Source organism: Phoca vitulina, unplaced genomic scaffold (genome assembly GCF_004348235.1).
Source record: "Phoca vitulina isolate PV1807 unplaced genomic scaffold, GSC_HSeal_1.0 scaffold9, whole genome shotgun sequence".
Classification (NCBI taxonomy): domain Eukaryota; kingdom Metazoa; phylum Chordata; class Mammalia; order Carnivora; family Phocidae; genus Phoca; species Phoca vitulina.
Window position 1 is genome coordinate 43,494,842 of NW_022589712.1, and position 12,535 is coordinate 43,507,376.

The 12,535-nt window shown below is 35.3% G+C and overlaps 1 protein-coding gene across 2 annotated transcripts in view; it reads left to right on the forward strand.

Moving 5' to 3' along the window:
• The window catches only part of CEP85L (centrosomal protein 85 like), a 177,733-nt gene that overhangs the window by 140,037 nt on the left and 25,161 nt on the right, over positions 1-12,535 (forward strand). For both annotated transcript variants that reach the window (XM_032407990.1, XM_032407992.1), the window contains exons 9-10: positions 1,855-1,972; positions 2,494-2,544. In XM_032407990.1, the coding sequence (XP_032263881.1) occupies positions 1,855-1,972; positions 2,494-2,544 (169 nt within the window). The remainder of the gene's footprint in view (positions 1-1,854; positions 1,973-2,493; positions 2,545-12,535) is intronic.

The following is a 12,535-nucleotide window of genomic DNA, read 5'->3' on the forward strand; positions in this document are numbered from 1 at the left end:
TTTTGCTCCATTGTGTGCTTTTACATATTTAATATATTATACCTTCTCTTTTTTTATTTAGATTTTCTCTTTCATTAGGTTTTTAGAGAACATTGAGCCTAGTACTGTTGATTAGAAAGACTTAGTATAGTGCATTTCAGAATCCATGTTTCATTTCTTTACCTCAATACTCTCTGATATGACAGCATCCCAGAAAATTTCTCTTGAATTCAAATAGATGTAAAGGACCAAAGAAGGTCTTCTGTAATTCTTCAGTACTTACATGGCTCTGGTGTCACTTGACTGTGGAGGTTGGGGTGTTATTTCAGCTTCCTCAGCTATATGATAAAGTATTCCTTGGTTCCAGAAGAACTTCAGATGTACATGTGACTGTGAATTATATTACATTTATCTGTGCCTATATAATATTTCTAAGTTAATTGCTTTATGAATATATATAAGAACTTCTGGTATTTAAAAGTCAGATTAAAATTTTCCATTAGAAATAAAAATGGAAGCAAAATATATGGATGGGGTCCCTAATAATGCAATAGTCGATACCTTCACTATTCAAGAGATTACTTTTCTAAGTGAGCATGCTTCGTAACATAAATGAGAATGTGTATGTGAAAGAAGACTTGTATGGTATTTTTTCATTACAGAGTACACTGTTCCCTTCTCATAGCTGGTTCATTTTTTAAAAGACCTAAATAGTTTTAATATAATTTATTTCTCTTGGAATGTTATAAATACGTAGAAGTAGTGTCTTGTCCCTGAATTGAGGGGAAAAAACTTACTCTGAAATAGAAATGATGTATTTTTCACTTTTAGACTGAAAAAGCAAATACTTCTATGATAAGTAAAAACATTACAAAGCAGTACACGGCATTCATAATACATAAAAAACTTCTCTGGTGCCATTATTTATTAACATATTGGAAGCCCTTATTGTGCCATGTTAAGACTGCCAGTTCTTTTTTTTTTTTTTTAAGATTGTCAATTCTTTATCCAGAATCTAGATATGGCATTTCTTTAACTTTTTTTTTTGAAAGAGAGAGAAAGCACAGGAAAGCCATAATATTTGAAAGAAGAAAGACAATGAAAATAACAAAACCCCAACTATAGGAAGTCTGCAGCTCTTGAATATTATAATCTAGAGTAGAACTATTCCTAAGTGTCTTTCTGTTTTGATTTTGGTCATTATTGTTAATGGCGTAGTTCCTTTTAACCAAAACATGACTATTCTTTCTTTCTCAAGACTAACACCTTTTAATCTTTTATATATAATGTACCAGAAGGGCTTCCTTTTGTTGTTTCCTCTTCTGCATTGCAACTCTGTGCCATGAATAGCATGAGAAACTATTAGGTAAAGTAGTAAATAGATTGCTGCTCTTACTAATGAAGGAGAAATGTAATTCTACTGGTTTTAGCAACAACTGTCCTTAGGAACAAACTTTTGCTGAGCTCAGAATGAAGGTAAAAGACATGTGTCCTTATTCTTGGGTTCCCTAACACATTCATCTTAATCAAGGAACTCTGCTTTTGGGGGAGAAGGAAAGAACAGGATTTAGATTGCAGAGCTCACATTAGGGTCATGAGGAACTTCATTAGGGCCTAAGGATGTCACATACTAAGCAACTTTTGATTCTGATCTCAAATCTGCCATTTCTGAAAAGGTGATCAGCTTCCATTATATTTCTTACTTGTATGAAATGTAGGTACTCAAGTGTATTCATGTAGGCTGTAGGTCTCGATTATTGCCTGATTAAAAAATAATGTCGACCCTAAGAAGGGACTTCATTTATGTTGAAGTCATCTACCAAAATCAGCACAGAGTGGATTTTCTTTATCTAATTGTCTTTCTAAAACATACAGCTTGCAGCAAAAAGTAGAAAGATGCCTTGAAGATGGAATTCGCCTTCCCATGTTAGATGCAAAACAGCTTCAGAATGAAAATGATAATCTGAGAGAACAAAATGAGAGTGCTAGTAAGGTCAGTTCGTGTCTTTGATAATAAATGTGAAATCTATATTATGTTGGATGAGTGTGTATAGATATATAAGTTACAGCTATTTTATTTTATATTTTTGGTAATAATAGCTTAGTTTGAACTTTTTATTTGGAAAGAAAGTGACACTTTAAGTAAATTTAAATAATTTAAATTTTCGTAAAAGCCAAACTAAGGAAATTATATTACTTTTTAGCAAAATGAAAGGATATCTTTTCCTTCCTAAATTATTGAATGTCTGTTTCAAAGTTATTTTTATAAATTGCAGAGTTTTATCAAGAACCAGAGGAAGACTTTTGCAGTTTTATGTATGTGTGATCTAAATCCTATGTCTATTTAAAGGATACTTGGTATGAATACTTTTGTAAAAAAAAAAAAAAATCAAACCCTGATTTTTAAAAGATAAATTCATTATTTCCTATGCTTTTGTTTTCTTAAAATATTGGTACTTTTAAAAAGCAATGGAAAAAATTTTGATTCACGCTGATCTGTTTCCTGTGTTTTAGATAATAGACAGCCAACAAGATGAGATTGAAAGAATGATTGTAGAAATTCAGGTAAGGAATGTTTTGTGCATATTTTGACTTAGCTGTATGCTGATTTACTCTTAATGGCTGTATAACCTAGAAAATACTAAAGCATATATGTATTTATATGAAAAGATTAGTAGCACTTGAAGTTGCAAATTCTTTAATATTAATCTTTTACATTTTTAGAATGAAAATGCTGCTTGTTAAATCAGTTATTCAAAAAATCTTGAAATTGTTCTCTTTTCCTTACCTCACTTGTTTTTAACTGGGTATAGTCTCCTGCTGAGGACATATTTGGTTAAGGTCATCAGTGATCTACTTATTAAAGACAATGGACTGTTTTTAGTCCATTGTGACTGGCCGTAACACTTCTCTTGTTCCTAATAATTCTGTGTATTATTCTTTGTATGTTATCCAAGTATAACATGTTGTTTTTGTATTTGTGTTTTTACCTCCTGCTTAGTTTCTTAAGAGGAGAGACTATGGTAGATCATATGGGTATCTAGAGCTTAGAGTGTCTGATTCATAATGTGCAACCAGAATTTGTGGATTAAATGTGTTTTCATTTTTTTATCAATTTGCCAGATACTTACTGAGCACCTAGATGTGTGCCAGGCACTGTTTTTGGCACTGGAGATTCATCATTGAACAGAGCAAGTCTTTAGCCATTCTAGTGGGGTGAGATGGACAAAATGAAGATACAATGTCAAGGAATGATACGTAGTATTAAAAAAGTAGGGTAGAGAGCAATGACAGACAGTGCTTTATTAAATACAGTGGCCATGAAGTTTTTACTGGGGAAGTAATATCTGAACAGAGATCTGGATGAAGATAACCAAGGGAAGGGCATTCCAGGCAAAGAGAGTCACCATTGCCCTGGGGTGCCTGGTGTACTCCAAGACCAGCAAGAAGGCTGCTAGTCTGAAGTGCATGATGGTGAGGTAGAGTGGTGGAAAGGTGATGGTGGAAAGTAGCCTGGGGCTAGATCACATAGGGGTAGATGTCTTTGTATTTTATTCTGTGTATGATGGAAAGCCACTGGACATATTTTGCTGAATAATTTTCTTATTTTTATACCTCCTAAAATACCTTCCATTTTTAGGAAGTAAAAAATAAAAAAGATAAATGGTTTAAGTGTCAGAATTATAGACAGTCTGCTTGGATTGTCTTTTGGCCATATTAAGTGATTTATCATTTTAATCAAATACTAGGCCAATTCAACAAGTGTGTGGCCCTGCTGTATTGGTTCACGGAGGCTATACTCTTTAATCTGTATTCCTATAGACATAACTTCAGTTGTTCTACAAGCCATTTGAATCACAAAATGGTTAAGTTCCCTCAGCAATTATTATCTGACTCATTACAGACCATAATAAAAGAAATTTATATTTCACTTGGTAACATTTTCCGAGAAATCATTCAAATAAAAGTTATCCTCAATGCAAATTAAGGACAGTCAGCATTGTCCTTCGGTACTGAAATTTTGGTGGATAAGACTTGTAAGATTTTATTAATTTATCACATACTAATCTCACATTATAGATTATCAGGATATATTTGTATCAATATGTAGAAGAATATGTAATTTATATGCCATTCTATTCTTTGATTTTAAATGTTTGTGTAAACATTTCAAGTTAAAAATTTCAAATTAAACTCATTAATTCTGTTGTCTTATGTTTTGAAGCAATGGGTATCTAAGTCATTCTGGCCGTCTATCTAGGCTATACATCTAGTATATGGTTTGCTAACAGAGCAGGTAGCAAATGTTAATAACTGGCCATGTTAGCTATATTTATCAAGATATTATTTGAATAGAAAATTATAGATGGAGACAAATATGCCTAAAATGGTAAGAAAATTTTTTGCTTAATGTTCCTTGTTAAAACTTTTTATTTTTTGGCCCTTCACAGTTAAAAAAGCTAGGTTTTTTATTTGGTTGGTTGTGATGAATATAAAAGATGTATACTCTGTAAACCCCCATCTGAAAATATTGCCTATTCTAAAAAAATGGTTACCAATTTTTTACCTAGCATTGGAAACCACAGAGAGAATCCTAAAGAGAACACTTTGGTTTGAAAAAGTATTCTTGTTGTTTTGTACCACAGTTAATGGGCTTATTATCAAGTCGATACACATAATAGAGCAGTTCCCTTCAATTACTAATTATTTAAAGCTGCCTAGTTTTCCCCCCCATCTGCTTATGTAAGGAATGACCAGTCTTACTCCTCTGTAGATTATGATGTCCTTCCTATATGCTATAGCTCTGCTTTTAATTTCTTCAAATTCCTTCGCATAGCCAAAGCAACACAAAATACCTTATAATGAGTGATAGCAGAGAGCTTTCCAACATTTTTTAACATGAGGGATGCATTTTCGCTGTCAGTACAGTATTAAACCTGTTGTAAAATTTCACTGCTATTACAGTTTGCGTATTCTTTGTTCCTCCACACTGCCAGGAAGTTGTTCCGTTTTAGAAGGTTTAATAGACAAAACAATTGTAGTATTATTAGAATTTTCACTGCTTATGTCCCTGCAAACTATTGAGAAGACCAAATTTGTTCAAAGTTCATTGGGTTGACTTTTGGAGTATTGCATTGCCTTGGGTATAAGCAAGTTATTCTTACAGTTTACGTTTTGTGACTTAAGAAAAAAAATAAAATCCCTTGCCGTGTTCATTTTATGTCCAATTTATAGGAGATAAAAATAAGGCATTGTTCCAGAGTGAAAGCGCTATATTTACAATACAACTGTGGCTTACCACCCTTGTACCAGAAGTCAAATAAATATGTACCTGATTTAGGCCAAGGGCAGATTTATTGGTTTACAGCTCTGGAAGTTCGGGAGTCTTCTAGTTATGTTGTCTTTGTTGTTGAATATAGAAAAGTAGTACTTCATGTAAAAGTATACACTGATTTTGAAATTGAGTTCAATGCTATAAAAAATACAGATTTATCTACTGTTTTGTTCACCTGACAAGAGGACATTGTTAACTGGCATGAATAACTTGTTTATTCATTGATCCTTTAGAAATAATGCCTGTGTTTACATTTACGAAACCAGTGTAGCTAAACTGGCTTCTTCTCCTACAGGTTTTTCTTCTGTCAGTATACAATATAAAAAGACATTTTGCAATAGAACATTCCCCATCATTTCCATAAATGTGGCTTCAGTCAGAATGTGAATGAGTTCTTCATTGGGCATTGCCTTCCTTCCTATTTATTGCTTAAAAGCATATTTTAGTTACATAATCCTGTTTCCAGTGAGCTGTTATCATTGTATGGAACCATTTTAAGCTTTTGGCAGAGGAGATACAGAGTAAAAAAGTTTATTAGGTGCACTCTGTTTTCCCTAACATACTAAAATTGTTTCCTTGTTGAAAGAACTTTTGCATTTAAATGGCCTTTCTAAGTTGACAGCTATCAATGAATGATCATAATGTCATAAAATACACAATGATGCTTTAAAGGTCATTAAGACTGTTCACTTTCAAAGCATAATGATTAGAAACCTCCAATCTCAAAACTGTAACAGTCTGTTCTATTTATAACACTTGAAGAGATGTTTTCATAGCCTCCAAAGATTTTATTCCAATTTTTAGCAAGTCTCTCTTAAAGCCTTCATCCAGCAGGTTTTCTCAGTAGAAATAGTGGGAAAATGAATCATAAGCCATTAAAATGTCTTATAAGTAGAATTTAACTTTGCTTTAACCTAAATAAGTTGATTTAATGTTTTCACATTATTATTGTGTGATGTTTATTTCCTATTTTTGTTATCTTAGTTTTGTGATGTGTCCTGACATGAAGTTCTTTCTGCTTAGTTTTTTTTTAATTTTTAAAAGTTTTACCTTTGTGAAATTGTTTTAAAATGCACGAAAACCTAAAAATATTCTTATCAGAAATTAATAATTTTTGAAAGAACCTAGCAGCCAAAAAAAGGTCTTCTATCAAAGGAAAAGTAACTTTTTTAAAAATGAGCTTTCTCTCCAGTGTTTGTATTTATAAGGAGAAGTCCTTAATGTACATGTAGGCCTGTTATAGACACAGTATAGTTGTTGCTTAATTAAAATGTTAGAAAATGTATCTAAAAGGTGGATTTAACTTCTGAAAAGTTAGTTCTTTGTGTCTGAGGTGGGGAATGCAGAGGCAGGAAAGGGAGTCAGGTCAGTTGAATCAAGAAAGAATGTTCTGGAGCATGTTATCTGCCATGAATTGTCACCAAACCTGTATGAACATTTAAAGTATTTGGGATGATTTTTAAAATACAAGTTTCTGGGCCCAGTTGTGAACCTGATGACTCAGTATCTCTGGCATGACGCTTGAAATATACATTATTAACAAGTTCTCCAGGCAGTTCTTCCTTAGCCTGGCAGTATCCTCATTCTGGAGCCATTGGGAAGTGCCGTCAGGGTCCTCAGGGGGCTCATTCACCAAAAGTAGGAATTGACTGGGAAGACTGAGATTTAAGAGAAAAAAAAGGGGGAGGAGTTAGTTCTGAGAAACCTGGGTGTGTTCCTGACACATTTAAACTATTTTACATTGTGCTGATTTTTAAATAACAGCTCTATTGAGATATAATTCACATACCCTGCAATTCACACATTTAAAGTATACAATTCAGTAATTTTTAGTATACTCAGATATATGGAACTAAGACCACAGTCAATTCTGGAACCTTTTTATCACCTCATAAACCCCTTACCCTTTAGCTATAGCATTCCCTTGAACCCTGTTCTCTCCCTATCCATAAGCAATCACTAATCTACTTCCTGTCTCTACAGATATGCCTATTTTAGACATCTCGTATAATATGTGATCTTCTGTGACTCTTTCTCTGACCATGCCATCAGTTAAGCTCCATTAATTGCCAGCTGATTATTCCGTTGCTTTCAGTAATGCCCTGTGGTATAAATTGCTTCACAGACTGATGTGTTCTGGTTCCTCCGAAGGAAAAACTCCTTAGGTTAATGTTTGAGATTTTTTTCTGTTCCTGAGAGTGCTTTTCCCAGGTGTCTCTTTCACTTTTTCTCTCTAGGAATCTAGCCAGCCAGTAGGTTAGCCTATACCTTCAATGAATCTTAACAGTTTCTTGCCAAATGCTTTTTGCCACAACCTCTACTATTTTGTTTTTTGGTTTTTTATAAAGTATAAATTTATTTAATTTTTTATTTAAATTTAATTTAATTAACATATACTGTATTATTAGTTTCAGAGGTACAATTTAGTGATTCATCAGTTGCATACAACACCCGGTGCTCATTACTTCAAGTGCCCTCCTTAATGCCCATCACCTTAATGCCCTTACCCCATCCTCCCACCCACCTCCGCTCCAGCAACCCTGTTTGTTTCTAGAGTTAAGAGTCTCTTATGGTGTGCCTCCCTCTCTGTTTTCATCTTACTTTATTTTTCCTTGCCTTCCCGTGTTCATCAGTTTTTTTTTTTTCTGAAATTCCACAGATGAGTGAAAGCATTGGTATTTGTCTTTCTCTGACTTATTTTGCTTAGCATAATACCCTCTAGTTCCATCCATGTCATTGCAAATGGCAAGATTTCATTCTTTTTGATGGCTGGGTAGTATTCCATCGTGTGTGTGTGTGTGTGTGTGTGTGTGTATGTGTGTATACAGACACACACACACCACATCTTCTTTATCCATTCATCTGTTGATGGACATCTGGGCTCTTTCCATAGTTTGGGTATTGTGGACATTGCTGCTATAAACATTGGGGTGCAGGTGCCCCTTCAAATACTATGTTTGTATCCTTTGGGTAAATGCCTAGGAGTGCAATTGCTGTGTCATAAGGTAGCTCTATTTTTAACTTTTTGAGGAACCTCCATACTGTTTCCCAGAGTGGCTGCACCAGTTTGCATTCCTACCAACAGTGTTAAGAGGGTTCCCCTTTCTCTGCATCCTTGCCATGATCTGTTGTTTCATGTGTCTGTTGACCATTTGTGTGTATTCTTTAGAGAAATGTCTGTTCATGTCTTCTGCCCATTTCTTGACTGGATTTTTTGGTTTTTGGGTGTTGAGTTTGGTAAGTTCTTTATAGATTTTGGATAGTAGCCCTTTATCTGATAAGACATTTGCAAATATCTTCTTCCATTCTGTAGGTTCCCTTTTAGTTTTGTTGACTGTTTCCTTTGCTGTGTGAAAGCTTCTTGATGAAATCCCAATAGTTCATTTTTGCTTTTGTTTCTTTGCCTTTGGAGACATGTCTAGCAAGTTGTTGTTGCAGCTGAAGTCAAAGACGTTGCTACCTGTGTTCTCTAGAATTTTGATGGATTCCTGTCTCACGTTTAGGTCTTTCATCCATTTTGAGTCTATTTTTGTGTGTGGTGTAAGAAAGTGGTCCAGGTTCATTCTTCTGCATGTGGCTGTCCAATTTTCCCAACATTTGTTGAAGAGACTGTCTTTTTTCCATTAAATATTCTTTCCTGCTTTGTTGAAGATTAGTTGACCTTAGAGTTGAGGGTCCATTTCTGGGTATTCTATTCTGTTCCATTGATCTATATCTCTCTTTTTGTCCCAGTACCATACTGTCTTCGTGATTACAGCTTTGTAATAGAGCTTCAAGTCCAGAATTGTGATGCCACCAGCTTTGGTTTTCTTTTTCAACATTCCTCTGGCTATTTGGGGTCTTTTCTTGTTCCATACAAATTTTAGTATTGTTTGTTCCAGCTCTGTGAAAAATGTTGATGGTATTTTGATAGATCTCTTCAGCTTTTGCGAGTGCCCTAAGGCTTGAACTTCACAGTCTGTTGCAGATGAATTCAGGTCCTTTATTTTATTTTATTTTATTTGTTTTTTTAGTTTAATTTTATTATGTTATGTTAGTTACCATACAATACATCATTAGTTTTTGATGTGGTGATCCATGATCCATTGTTTTCATATAACACCCAGTGCTCCATGCAGTATGTGCCCTCCTTACCCATCACTGGGCTAACCCATCTCCCCACCCACCTCCCCTCTAAAACCCTGTTTGTTTCTCAGAGTCCATAGTCTCTCATGGTTCATCTCTCCCTCCGATTTCCCCCCCTTCATTTTTCCCTTCCTTCTCTTAATGTCCTCCATGCTATTCCTTATGTTCCACAAATAAGTGAAACCATATGATAGTTGACTTTCTCTGCTTGACTTATTTCACTTAGCATAATCTCCTCCAGTCCCATCCATGTTGATGTAAAAGTTGGGTGTTCATCCTTTCTAATGGCTGAGTAATATTCCATTGTATATATGGACCACATCTTCTTTATCCATTCATCTGTTGAAGGGCATCTCGGCTCTTTCCACAGTTTAGCTATTGCAGACATTGCTGCTATGAACACTGGGGTGCATATGGCCCTTCTTTTCACTACATCTTTGTCTTTGGGGTAAATACCCAGGAGTGCAATGGCTGGGTCATAGGTTAGCTCTATTTTTAATTTTTTGAGGCACCTCCACACTGTTTTCCAAAGTGGCTGTACCAACTTGCATTCCCACCAACAGTGTAAGAGGGTTCCCCTTTCTCCACATCCTCTCCAACATTTGTTGTTTCTTTCCCTGTCCATTTTTGCCATTCTAACTGGTGTAAGGTGGTATCTCAGTGTGGTTTTGATTTGAATTTCCCTGATGGCTAATGATGATGAACATTTTTTCATGTGTCTGTTAGCCATTTGTATGTCTTCTTCAGAGAAGTGTCTTTTCATGTCTTCTGCCCATTTTTTGACTTGATTATTTGATTTTTGGGTGTTGAGTTTGAGAAGTTCTTTATAGATCTTGGATACCAGCCCTTTATCTGTAGTGTCATTTGCAGATACCTTCTCCCATTCTGTGGGTTGCCTATTTGTTTTGTTGACTGTTTCCTTTGCTCTGCAGAAGCTTTTTATCTTGATGAAGTCCCAAAAGTTCATTTTTGCTTTTGTTTCACTAGCTTTTGGAGATGTATCTTGAAATAAGTTGCTGTGGCCAGTGTCATAGAGGTTACTGCCTATGTTCTCCTCTAGGATTTTGATGGATTCCCGTCTCACATTGAGGTCTTTCAACCATTTTGAGTTTATCTTTGTGTATGGTGTTAGAGAATGGCGAGTTTCATTCTTCTGCATGTGGCTGTCCAGTTTTCGCAGCACCATTTATTGAAGAGACTTTTTTCCATTGCATATTTTTTCCTGCTTTGTCGAAGATTATTTGACCATAGAGTTGAGGGTCCATATCTGGGTTCTCTATTCTGTTCCATTGGTCTGTATGTCTGTTTTTGTGCCAGTACCATGCTGTCTTGGTGATCACAGCTTTGTAATATAGCTTGAAATCGGGCAACGTGATGCCCCCAGCTTTGTTTTTCTTTTTCAACATTTCCTTGGCGATCCGGGGTCTTTTCTGATTCCATACAAATTTTAGGATTGTTTGTTTCAGCATTTTGAAAAATGTCATTGGAATTTTGATCAGGATGGCATTGAAGGTATAGATTACTCTCGGTAGCATAGACATTTTAACGATGTTTATTCTTCCGATCCATGAGCATGGAATGTTTTTCCATCTTTTTGTGTCTTCTTCAATTTCTTTCATGAGTGTTCTGTAGTTCGTAGAGTATAGATCCTTTACCTCTTTGGTTAGGTTTATTCCGAGGTATCTTATGGATTTTGGTGCTATTGTAAATGGAATAGTTTCTCTAATTTCTCATTCTACAGTTGTGTTGTTAGTGTATAAGAAAGCAACTGATTTCTGTGCATTGATTTTGTATCCTGCCACATTACTGAATTGCTGTATGAGTTCTAGTAATTTGGGGGTGGAGTCTTTTGGGTTTTCCACATAAAGTATCTTGTCATCTGCGAAAAGAGAGAGTTTGACTTCTTCTTTGCCAATTTGAATACCTTTTATTTCTTTTTGTTGTCTGATTGTTGTTGCTAGGACTTCTAGTACTATGTTGAACAACAGTGGCGAGAGTGGGCATCCTTGACGTGTTCCTGCTCTTAAGGGAAAGGCTCTCAGCTTTTCCCCATTGAGGATGATATTCACTGTGGGTTTTTCACAGATGGATTTTATGAACTTGAGGAATGTTCCCTCTATCCCTATACTCTGAAGAGTTTTAATCAGGAAAGGATGCTGTATTTTGTCAAATGCTTTTTTTGCATCGATTGAGAGGACCATTTGGTTCTTCTCTCTCCTCTTATTAATGTGTTCTATCACACTGATTTGTGAATGTTGAACCACCCTTGCATCCCGGGGATAAATCCCACTTGGTCATGGTGGATGATCCTTTTAATGTATTGTTGGATCGTATTAGCTAGGATTTTGTTGAGGATTTTGGAATCCATATTCATCAGGGATATCGGTCTGAAATTCTCCTTTTTGATGGGGTCTTTGCCTGGTTTGGGGATTAAGGTAATGCTGGCCTCATAGAATGAGTCTGGAAGCTTTCCCTCCGTTTCTATTTTTTGAAACAGCTTCAGTAGAATAGGTATTATTTCTTCTTTGAATGTTTGGTAGAATTCCCCAGGGAATCCATCAGGCCCTGGACTCTTGTTTTTTGGGAGGTTTTTGATTACTGCTTCAATCTCATTACTGGTTATTGGCCTATTCAGGTTGTCAATTTCTTCCTGTTTCAGTCTTGGCAGCTTATAGGTTTCCAGGAAGGCCTCCATTTCATCCAGATTGCTCAGTTTATTGGCATATAGTTGTTGATAATAATTTCTAATAATTGTTTCCATTTCCTTGGTGTTAGTCGTGATCTCTCCCCTTTCATTTATAATTTTATTAATTTGGGTCCTTTCTCTTTTCTTTTGGATAAGTCTGGCCAGTGGTTTATCAATCTTATTAATTCTTTCAAAGAACCAACTTCTAGTTTCATTGATCTGATCTACTGTGTTTCTGGTTTCTAATTCATTGATTTCTGCTCTAATTTTAATTATTTTTCTTCTAATGCATGGCTTAGGCATCATTTGTTGCTTTTTCTCTAGTTCTTTAAGGTGTAGAGTTAGTTGGTGAATTTGGGATTTTTCTATTTTTTTGAGTGAGGCTTTGATGGCTATGTATTTCCCCCTAG